The sequence below is a fragment of the Ovis canadensis genome, chromosome 4 (assembly GCF_042477335.2).
Source record: "Ovis canadensis isolate MfBH-ARS-UI-01 breed Bighorn chromosome 4, ARS-UI_OviCan_v2, whole genome shotgun sequence".
NCBI lineage: Eukaryota > Metazoa > Chordata > Mammalia > Artiodactyla > Bovidae > Ovis > Ovis canadensis.
The window spans coordinates 75635401-75647447 of record NC_091248.1 but is presented as its reverse complement, the minus strand read 5'-3'; the positions used below and the strand labels follow the sequence as shown (position 1 = coordinate 75647447).

At 44.3% G+C, this 12047-nt stretch overlaps 1 protein-coding gene across 1 annotated transcript in view; it reads right to left on the bottom strand.

Moving 5' to 3' along the window:
* Window positions 1-12047, bottom strand: part of AOAH (acyloxyacyl hydrolase) — a 197201-nt gene that overhangs the window by 14892 nt on the left and 170262 nt on the right. Inside the window, exons 17-19 of the mRNA XM_069588031.1 lie at window positions 7725-7783; window positions 7581-7640; window positions 6210-6306 (exon numbers count right to left, since the gene is read on the bottom strand). Coding sequence (XP_069444132.1) covers window positions 6210-6306; window positions 7581-7640; window positions 7725-7783 — 216 coding nt within the window. The remainder of the gene's footprint in view (window positions 1-6209; window positions 6307-7580; window positions 7641-7724; window positions 7784-12047) is intronic.

Below are 12047 nucleotides of genomic sequence, written 5' to 3'. Positions count from 1 at the left end.
TTCTAATATCACGCCAGGCCATCTATACTTACAGTCCAATCCCTGTCCCCAGAGGGGCTGCAAATACTGCTGCCCTTCTCAGAGCACAGGAGACAATCCCTGCTGGTGGTTTGGAGTCTTACACTGGATTACCAGTTCCTGTCGGCTTTTTCCCTGCCTGAATGGCCACCACTGAGCCACTCTCTTATACTTTGTGTTTTACTGGAGGGTTCTAGAAGAAACAGCTATTGGAAAATGGCCTTTGCATTTGTTGTGACACTCAAATCAAGGACATTGTCCACGGTGTCCTCCATATGTGGTTCCAAGGGAGAGACTGCTTCATGCTGGTAAATGATGCATCTCTCTGAAGGAATAGTATATATCTGATCTTCTGATAGGAAGCTTAGAGTTGCAATGATGCTGAAACCACACTAACCCTTATGAAGACTTATTCTGCTGAACCAGCTTGCAGACCTCAACAGTTTCTTGCAATTGGCCACAGGTACCCTGTGGAAGACAGAGCCTTGGGCCAGCTTGCCTGGCTCCAGCTTCAGTCTGCCTGGCTGTTCTGGTTTTCAGGCATGACCTTGGAATCATATTTTCTGCTTCACATTAAATTCTGGCTGCTGCACCTTAACCTCTGGACCTGAAACTGAAGCACCTGCGGGGCTATGCTGGCCTCCTGGGTGCATGATGCTGTTCTAGCCCAGCTCTGCTCATCTGGCTTCCCTGCTGCAAGTTCCTAGTGTTTGGTTCAGGCTGTTCCTTCTCCCCTTTGATTGACCAGGAGACGATGGGCCACTTTCCTACTCACTTTTTTGGGGGGTCCTACTTTTCTACTTTAGAATTTTACACTGATTCTCTGAGTCACTGCCAATCTGAACATCTAACCAATTACCCTTAATGGAGCACCAGGCATTTGGAAGGGTTTCTTCAAAGTCAGTGTCACCCAGTACTGAGCCCCCTCCATACTTTTTGCTCTTCTGTATGATCAGCCTTATCCCTGGCTTGCAGTCCCAAGAGTTTCTAAAACAAAAATCAATAATGATGCAGAAAGGTCCAGCCCAGGTTAAGACATCAGCCTCCCAGGTTATCTGTCACAGGAGAGGTGACCTCGCTTCTATGCTACTTGTGCTCTTTCACCTCACCCAGGTTCTCAATGAGCTTCTCCATCCTTTCTCTTGCTTCTCCCTTTATTTTTAGTTTGGTTTCCCTTATGCTGAACAAGTGTGAAAAAGAAGAGAAAGAGAGAAAGAATCTCTATCCAGTGTTAAGTAATTCCTGGTCCATGTTAGGCAATGGGAAGCAAGCCCCAGTGAAGACCTCGGAAAGCCTGCTGAGAAGCTGTAGGGTTGGATGAATAAGACATGAATATTGTATTAACAAGATGGACAGCAAGGCATGGGTGTGACCTGGACACATCCTCTGATCCAGCGGGAGCAGGAAGTTCCTTACAGTATTTTCTGGCTCTCCTTGTTTGCAGAGAAGGTTAATCAACAAATTCAATCTAAACGTGTGCCTTTACTGGCTAAGAGAACATTCAGAAGGGAATTACAGTGATCTAGAAAGCTGGAAAATCCACAGTGGAAAGCAAATTTGAGCCCACAGTGTAAAGCAAATTTGAGCCCATAAGTGAAACAAATTTGAGCCTATAAGTTTAAGCCAAGATGGTGTTCCTGGAGAGAAATGTTTACTGAGAGCCTCATGTTATAAATACCAGACTTCTTATACCCATGTTTCTCTCTCTAGTGTGATTGAATGCTAGTCTTAACCAAGCTTAAAGTTAGTCTAGGCTGTTTCCATTTTGATTTGAATTTCATGTGCATTCAGTTCAGTTCAGTTCAGTTGCTCAGTCGTGTCCGACTTTTTGCGACCCCAAGAATTGCAGCACACCAGGCGTCCCTGTCCATCACCAACTCCCAGAGTTCACTCAGACTCATGTCCATCGAGTCAGTGATGGCATCCAGCCATCTCATCCTCTGTCATCCCCTTCTCCTCCTGCCCCCAATCCCTCCCAGCATCAGAGTCTTTTCCAATGAGTCAACTCTTCTCATGAGGTGGCCAAAGTACTGGAGTTTCAGCTTTAGCATCATTCCTTCCAAAGAAATCCCAGGGCTGATCTCCTTCAGAATGGACTACTTGGATCTCCTTGCAGTCCATGGGACTGTCAAGAGTCTTCTCCAACTAACTACTAAATGAAAAACTATTTCCTTTAGAGGAAGGGAGAGGTGGTGATGGATATTATACTTTAGGGAACAAACTCAGTCATCAGAATTAATGACTGTGTTTTAAATGAAAAGGAATGGTCATTCCTTCTACTCCCTTGGAGGCTTGATCTCATGATGTAGGATCATTTTCTCACATGATGGTTCCGTCTTTGAGGGTTACCAGTCACCAAGTATCTGTAGACACCAGAATTCCAACACTGAGAGGAAGAGTCAGTAACTCACAGGCAAGAGTTTAAGGTTTCCCCTGTGTTATGACCAGACAGAGTTAGATAGACTGACCCTTTTTAGTTTGTTTATCTCAGGGTAAAATTTTGCTCTTTAGAATAAATACAATTGTAGACAGTGGTCTGTATTTCTTCCTGACTGATTTTGGCACGGGATGTCCAAGCAGGGTATTATGGTAAATTGGTCAGTTTTCTTCCTGCCTTGGACCATAATTAAAAATAGGTATACGAATTCCAATTTGTTCTTTGGAACAGCTGATTTAAAGCTCTTGAATCAGCATGAAGGATCTCTTGGGATATGGTATGTACTGTATTTTCTTTCTTGGTAAAGTAAAAACTTTGCTAATAACCAGTTTTTCAGTGACGCAATAGAAATCACAGGAGAAGACTCAGAACATTTGCTAGCTCCTTGATAAACAGCAATATTAGCAGATACTTAACGAGAAATCTGAATTCTGGTCAGATTTCATGGTTATTGGTCATTTTACAAACACACATGGGGGAACAAGTTTTATTCTAATTGAGTTGTCTTAGCAGCTGAGGGCAGCTGGTAGAGTATTTAAAGTGTCAATGAAAAAATGGCCTTGTCAGTCAAGTGGCATTTTCCTTCCCCCATTTGGGAGGTGTGGTAGAGATGAAGAAAAAGGACATCACCTGCTCAAGCTGGCATTTCCTGAAAGGAGAAAAAAATTACTGCTTCTGTTTAGCTCATAACCAGTTGGAGGATGAGTCAGCGAGAGACAGAAAAAGTCTTTGAAGTGAGCAATCATCTTTTGGAGCTGGACTGAGGCTGTCAGAGTGGAGAACAGACATGTCTCATGTCTACCCTCGAGGGACAGGGACCCTCAACAGTCATTTGCTCTGTCTCAAGGCGTAAAATTGTGAATTACATATGAAAGTAACATTTGTGATGCTCAAATGCAGTCTAGAAATGAGAGCAGAGATTTTCATGGGACTACTGAGACTGCAGACTTAATAAATGACTCCATCGAGTTTCCCAGGAGGTGCAGTGGTAAAGAAACTACCTGCCAAGGCAGGAGACACCAGAGATGTGAGTTTGATCCCTGGATTGGGAAGATTCCCCCAGAGGAGGGCATGGCAACCCATTCCAGCATTTTTGCCTGGAAAACTCCATGGACAGAGAAGCCTGGTGGGCTATAGTCCGCGGGGTCGCAAAGAGTTGGACATGACTGAGTGTGTGTGTTGGAGGCTATTCATGGAGATGGATCTAGAGTGGATGCGCCCTCTGCCTGCCCTGGAAAAATGCTAAAGTCTCAAGGCAGGCATTCTTTTAGGAGTAGTCTAACACTGGGCAGAGGTGAAGATGTCAGCATAGACGTTCTGAAAAGTAGATAGAGATTCCAGCTCTTTCAGAAGCGCACGTGCTGGCACATAGCTATTAAATGTGGGATGCTCTGTTGGATGTTTCCAGAGGCAGGTCCCAGGGTACCATTTCCTCTGTCACCCCTCTCCCTCCCACTGGGTCTTCTCTAGTGGAGACTAACCTCATATGGAGAAGGCAAAGAAATCCCTGTACCAAAACTGGACCTTCAATATCAGGGAATTAAAAAATTTCAGGAAATTCCTTGGACTACTGATGAGAATCGACAAACAAGGAGAGATACCTGGGAGGTTTCTCAGTAAGGTGATCAATCACCATGTTGATGCAGCATGTTCAGTTTAACTGAAACTTTAAAACTGAATTTACTGCTGCTCTGAGGATAAGAATGTGCTGAGGAACCTCTGCTTCCAAGCATGTGGAATGCTGGTAAGGATGGGGTCTGGGAGGAAGCTCTTTTCTCTATATCTTTCATGAAGAGAAGGACTGTTCTGTTTTGTTAACTATATTCCCAGCACCTGTACAGCACATAGGAGGGCTTAGTAAAAATATGATGATTAAGTGACTAAGTTCTTAATCTTGGAGCATTATCGGAGCCCCACTGATTAAGTTTTAATGAGTGTATGGATCATCTGTGGATTATGTCCAGATGCAGACAGATTCTGATAGGCAGGTCCTAATTAGGAGTGGGGCCTAGGGCTCTGCATTTGCTGTATGGAGCCTGTTCATTCTGAGCTGTGTATTAAGTGGCCACGGTATGAGAGAATGGTGCTCTTTCCTAGGTGCTGGTTATGTTCTAGGCATGGCATTTAGGAGGATTATACGTTATTTCAGAGAAGGCAATGGCAACCCACTCCAGTACTCTTGCCTGAGAAATCCCATGGACAGAGGAGCCTGGTAGGCTGCAGTCCATAGGGTCGCGAAGAGTCGGACACGACTGAGGGACTTCACTTTCACTTTTCACTTTCATGCATTGGAGAAGGAAATGGCAATCCACTCCAGTGTTCTTGCCTGGAGAATCCCAGGGACGGGAGCCTAGTGGGCTGCCGTCTATGGGGTCGCACAGAGTCGGACATGACTGACATGACTTAGCAGTAGCAGCAGCAGACATTATTTCACACAATCATCACAAAGACTTGTTATCTAGATACAGTGTCTCTGTTTCCAGGTCTGGAAAGGAGAGTTTGAAAATGTTCAGGGAATTTCCAACAGTCCCCAAAATAACAAATGACAGAGCTAGAGATTACTGTGGAAATGGGAACGTCTCTAGTGAAAGCTAGGCATTATTATATTTTTAAAACCTTTTTCTACATTCAGGGTTGGTGATGATCAAAGATTGCTTAGTGGTACATTTGTTTTCACCAGGAATTCATTAATGAGGTTTTAACTCTGCATTTTAATGAGAGGTTATTTATCAAAATGTCTCTCCCCATGAGGGAAATATGTATCACCTAGGCAGGAAATCTAGTTAAGAGAGATCAGTCTTGTTGAAAAGATGTTCAGAATTGAAGTACTAGAGTCTACAATGCAAAACGTGTCAGCTAATGCAATATTTGATAATTCATGACGGCCATCTGCTTCATCCCAGACGCTGGGGCTGGGGGAGCTGGGGGTGGGGAGATAGAGATGATAAACTCCTTATGAGAAATTGTCCATCCTTTGCACATACTGCAAAGCTTTTCGTTAGCATCATCTCAGCTGGCAGTCAAACAACAGAGGCTTTTGTCTTGTATAACAATTACTTAGAAATGAAAATGGGACTGGAAGGATTAAAGTCAATAGATAATTTTTCGGAGTCAAGATGGAAAGGATAAATCCAGTAATCATGCTTGCTTTCTTGTGACCACTCATCAGTGACCCCAGTGTTTGGAGAGAGTGCTAGAAAAGCAGCAGCAATGTTCTTTCCAGAAAGCTGGGATATGGTTTGTCCATTTTGCCATAGGCATCTGAAGTCCCTCCCTTTGAGACTCTTATTTGTTTCATCATGTGAGGGGGCTGGGAATCTGCCTTGCTTTGAGTCCTTAGGGAATCCAGTGCCCATGAGAAGAGACATGGGCTTATCCCTCAGGCCTGTCACACTCATCCTTAGCCCATTCATAAGCAGGGCATTACTACACTGTCAAGAATAAGTAAGATGATTTCACTGACCTATTGGCTCCCAGCCCAGAGCTGTTTCTGACTGGTCACTGGCTCTATTGCTGCAGGGATTCTAAAATAATGGTGAAATAAGGAAGTGATGCTAAGCTTCCACCTTTCCAGAGAGAGTCTCATACTTTATTTCTTCCAATACTCAAGAGCTATTAATATGTCAGGATGGGCAACAGTGACCCTGTCCACACTACTGCCTGTTCGCTTGTAACAAACACCTCGCCCAGGCAGGCTCTGAACGGTGGCTGCTGCTTTTGTCTTTTGTCAATACCTAAACCAAGCAAAACTTACTTTCTTGGAAGTCAAAATCTAAGTAGAAAAGGTCGAAGTTCTTAAATTTCTGGCTGGTTGCAATTTTTTTCAGCGTTTTGGAGAGTTGTTCTGCTCTCTGAATGCAAAGGAAACAAGGAGAATTTCATGAAACCTAGACTTGGGCTTTAGGGAGATAATTCAGGCAGAACAAAGAAATCAATAGTTCCCACTCCCACCCCCACTGCAAGTCATCAGCAGAGAGCAGCTCTGCATATTAAATTCTGTTCATGCACAAATGGCCAACGAACGAATGTACAAAACTGTTAAAATTCATTAGGAACCAAATCAGTGCAAATTAAAGTAATAAGATACCATTTTCTCCCCATGGTATTGTCAAGGAAAAGATGAACAATTGTGATAATAAAGAGTATTGCCATGGGATATGTGATTGAGAATGTCAATTTGTTTAACCTTTCTAGAGAACAATTTGGTGATACGGATCAGACCTGGTGCACTCTTTGACCCAATAATTTTCTAGGAATTTATCTTAAGAAAATAGACATGCCACACAAAGACATACATTTTTATATATAAAAAGGTTCATCACAATGCTATATATCATAGTGGAAAATTAGAAACAACTCATATGTCCAACACCAAGAGATGAAATAAACCATGGTATGTTCATGTACTCTGTATTCTAAAATGATTACAAAATTACGATGTGGAGGAATAATTATGAACATTAGAAGGTATAAAACAATGCGTGTGTTCTGATACTATGTAGGCAAAGTCCCCAAAATAACTAGATATGAAAGTAATACTGGAAAGATATACATATTAATTTTGGGTGGTGAGATTTTGAGTGATTTTTGTTAATGTTTTTTGTATTGTTTTATATTCCAAATTCTAAAAAAATTGAAACATATTTCCCTTGTAAAAACTTTTAAATAAATTCCTTACAAAGAGATTATTTACCATCTGTGAAAGAAATGTGGGGACCTTTCTCAGAGAAGAAAGGAAGGCTCTGGGGCATCTGGTCCTCCCTTGCCTTGGGAGACTTCCAGCTCTGTGTATACCTACCCTTGCTCATTTCTCTGACTCTACAAATATGTCTAGGACAAGCTTTCACAGACATCTCTGTGTGTGCGTACATGCATAACGTGCATCCAAGAGAGAGGCACACAAAGAGAAACTGGCAAGATGACAGGCTCAGTGAGGCAGAGTGGGGAGACAGGGCACCCCACGTTCTCTTGGCTCCTCAAGCATCCAAGAGTTTGAATTTGTCTTTTTCTAATTCACCAGCTTGGAGGCCATTGCCCTGCCAAAACCCCATCCCCAATGAAAGTCCTTCAGCAAACACGGAGAGAATGCTCAAAGATGGGATTAAAGGACCCACGACAGCCCTACCTCTGAAGTGAGAGTCCGCAGCGTCTTGTTGGAAGACATCCAGCTGCGGCAGGGGCTGACCTGAGAGCAGGAAAACACTTTGAATACAAAAGAATGGTGCGGATCATGGGAACAGGCCCTTGGAAGGAGTCAGCGTGAGCTCACCTGGAGACAGTTCAGGAAGGAGTAGAAATGCGCGTAGGTCACGTCCTTGTTGAGCTGGCCTGGAAAACAGAGGGATCTGGCCTGCGGCATGCACTCAGAGATACAGCAGCCAACTAGGGACCCTGATGGGTGATCCTGCCTCCCTTGACGATGGCTGGTGTCCCCAGGGATCTTCCCGGGTTTTGCACTTGGTATTGCTCTTGAGGAAGCCTAGGAATTCTTTCTTTCTGAGCTCCCTAGACTTTGAGACCCAGAGTCGGGGAGAAGCCCTAAGGAGTTCACTCCCATCTTGAGCTCTTGTCATGGGCTAGGGCAGGACTCCGGGGAGAGGGATACAGGGCACCATATGGACCAGAACACCACTAACGAAGGACTTGGCAGAGCAGCGGGTTTCTCTTGGCAATGATATCAAACATGGGGCCCAGGGAGCATGCAGGGTGTAGTTGACCAAATCCTCCTTTTGTGTTTATGAAACACTGACGTCTGACCCAATTAAATAAATAAATATTCCAATTACGAGAGGACAATCGAGTGTCTGAAGGTCTGATCATGCTCTGTTTTATAGTTTGGTGAACTGAAGTTTTCCTCAAGTGCTTGGGCAGCCATTGAATGGGAGCAGCTGATATGTTATAGCCCTTCATGGCCCACCAGTTCTCTTACTTGAGCCCTCATTAATAGACAGGCTCTGTTTTTGGTGCAAGTTAAAGGAGTACATAAGAATAAAGTGATAAGCACCAAATGCAAGCTCATGCAGAGCCTTTCCAAATATCAACTCTAGACCCAGAATCTGGGGGCATAATTCATTTTCTCTTCACACCTCCCACCCCTGGCCCTTCCACCCTATCCCCCACTCCCCACCTGCTCCCCCGCTACTTCACCCCAGAGGCAATTCAACTTTCATGCTGCAGCTGGGACACAAAATCCAGGCTCTCCCGCATTTCAGGGGTGAATGACTGATGTCTTATCCATTAACACTTCTCTCACGCCCGAAAAAATAAAGGAAAATAATAGGGCCTATCTCGGAGCGAAGAGAAAGATTAAAGGTGATAGAACACAGTCTTATTTTTCACTTATACCTCAGATCAGTTAGACTGAAAGATAGATTCAATTTTCTTGTCGTAGAGGAAAAATATATTATGTCTCTGTGTGGGTGAGTGAATCCCAGGACTGGAAAACCGCAGGCTTATTATCGCCATTAAAGTCACAGTGACACGCAGGGCCTTCTCTGTGCTCCAAAGGTGTCTGCATTTTCACATTTTAGATGAATCCCAAGCTACTGGGTCTTGTCTTCACTTTCATTTTATAGACTCCCCATGGAGCTCTCAGCCCCCATCTTTCTCCAAGATCCTGCTCTCCATCACTGAGTCTGCTTCCCTCTTTGTGTGTGTGTGTGTGCGTGCATGTACTTTTGCAATTTGCCTCCTTCTGTGTGTGTCCCTGCCTGTCTCAGCCTAGCCCAGCTGCAAGGACTGACGCCTCCAACCTGCATCTCCACCCTCAACTCTCCACTGCCGGGAGGCCTTGGCTCTTGCTGATCCAGCCCCTGAGTGCCAGCCTTCCCTCTGCAATCTTGTTTCTTTGTTGGTACGGGGGCCATGTAACAAACCTTGGAGAGCGTGGCTGGGGCCCTGACAACCTGCTTGGCCCTGATTCTCACCTGGTGGCCTCTCTCTCTCTTTCCCCTGTCTGGTGGCTGAAGTCTCTTCAACCTGCCAGAAGTGGCACCTCATGCCTGGCCGTAAGAAACATTTCTACACCCTCTTCTTCCTCATCTGAAAGACTGGACTTCACTGATATCCACAGGGACTGGGGTTTATCCTGCTCCTGGGTGCTGGAGAAGTCATCTGCTGTCTCCCCTGCGGGGGCTAAGCTGATCCATAGCCTTGCTGCCTCCCAGATTACTCCCCTCTTCCTACTATGCTACTGCTGAGGTCCCAGCACATGTTAGGATTAGACCACAAGGCATATCCTCCTCTGCATCATCTCCCAGTCCCTGTTCCTTCCCCTCTATCTCCTGGCTATTCTGGTTCTGTCTCTAATCAGATCAGGTTGACAGAGAGGAAGTTCTTAGGTGAGTAGGTAGGTCTGTGGATGGGATAAGGGCACATTAACTGTAGTTAGAAGATAAATGGGAGAGATGTAATAGGTTGGTTTCCCCTCTTTCTGGTATTTCTGCCTATTAAAGGTTAGGGTGTCTGGGTCTGTTCATATGAAAGGCTGACTGAGAGTGCTTGTGATGGGCTTATGGTTGAAAGATGGGGAAGAATGAAAATGGTTCTTACGCTTTTTTCCACTGATTGAAACTGTCAGTTTGCTATTCACTTTTTCTTTTTATGTATTACTTTTTATCCCTGTTACTTTAATGGTATTTTTCCATATCGAGGAGCCCTGGTATAAAGACTGATCCTGAATGACATTCTAACATGTATACTATCATGTGAATTGAATCCCCAGTCTATGTCTGACGCAGGATGCAGCATGCTTGGGGCTGGTGCATGGGGATGACCCAGAAAGATGTTATGGGAAGGGAGGTGGGAGGGGGGTTCATGTTTGGGAATGCATGTAAGAATTAAAGATTTTAAAATTTAAAAAATAAAAAAAATAAAATAAAAATTAAAAAAAAAAAAAAAAAAGACTGATCCTACCTAAACGTGCAAAGAGGTTGTCTCTACAACTCCTTGTAGAAAGTAAATCTGATGAAGAAAGGTGGTCATGAATGCCCAGGAGAGGGACAAGAGGGCTGTCTCACAATAGTGGAACAATCTGTGTGTGTGTGTGTGTGTGTGTGTGTGTGTGTGTGTGTGTGTGTGTAAGGGCTGGGAGCCCATGGGTTGGCCCAGTGGATACCCTATACTCCCTCTTAAGATCAAAGGGTATCTTCTACCCCAGCTGCTATAGCAGCAGCTCATGTCTCAGTTATGTGTAAGTTCTTTATGGCAGTTTTTGGAGTGTATTTAAGGTTGGGACCATAACTGAAATTTTGGTGCTAAGAAAAGCTTGGTACTAATAAATAAAAATAAAAAGTGCTAATTAAGGCCTAGTACCAACAAAGATCAGCCACACCTTCATGAAGTACCATCTAAGTGTGTTAAAACTTTGTACAACATTAATTTAAACAGAGATGAAGCTAGAAAGAAAACGGAAGGTGGGGTATTTTAAAATGCACTAGGTTTCAGTTTAAGAATAACTGAGGCAAAATGAAGTTGTTGCCAATGTTTTATGGCAGAAGCCCTTCAATGAAGGCCATACGGCAGGCTTACTTGTAGCCAGCACTCCCAGATTTCTTGACCACAGTCTAACCCTTTGGGTAGCTCCCAGAATGCCTGTACAAATGTCGTTGGCCCCAGGGTAATTTTACTGTCAGGATCTGTATAATCTTTTCCCCAGTGTAGTTGTCTTTTCCCTCTCCTTAGAGGACAAGAACTTCACCTTAGCATCATCTTTAGATAATTAATATCTCAGACATATTAACAGAAAGATTGCCTTCCTCATAGGCTGTGCCTGAGAGGACACATTCCTGGTCAAGAATAAACTTTCTCAAAAGATCTATGCAAGTACAATCCTAATGTGTGAGACCTACTTTCTCACCAGGAATTCTAATTGCTAGTAGAGATTGTGGGGCTGTCACAGCCCTTGGCAGCCAGGCAGTTACTGGGTGGTGATTCGCAAACAAGGCTAAGAGGAATGATGCTAAGGAGGGTGTTCTAGCTCCTTCTTCCCTGGTGGGAGTTAGCTAGACACCCATTCTTGTTCTGGGCCTCCACTGGCTGCTGATCTGATGCTGTGGCATTTAACCTCTTTCCTGAATAGATGGGCTGAATTCCCACTTGTACTATTGAGGCAGCAGAGAATGTAATCACTGACCTAGGGCTTCTTCCCCAATCCCGTTTGATCCCTGGCCTCTTTCTTAATCCTTAAGGGGCGGCTAAAGTCAAATCTACAGATTATCATCATGTTTCTTGGCTCAAAGGCAGAAATAAATGGAAACCCCCTCTTAATTTCTTGTACAACCCTGAGCACTATGACCCAGGAACCAGACTCAGGTGTTTGGCTATTGATTAAGATGAGATTCACCCTAACCTGGGCAGAGCAACCAAGCCTTGAGACTGACCCAGCATTAACTTGTTTCACTGCTGGTTCCTGTCTTGTGGGAACAAAGATCCAAAGATTGGAGGTAGAGCAGAAACAGAATGGAGATGATGTGAAGGCAGCAGCCCCCTACTCAACCGTGTCGTCTTATGTGAGTTAGGAGCCTGCCAGAGGAGGAATGAGGATGCTGGGTAAATCCCACCTCCTTCCCCAGGCTGCCTAGGAAGGACCCTG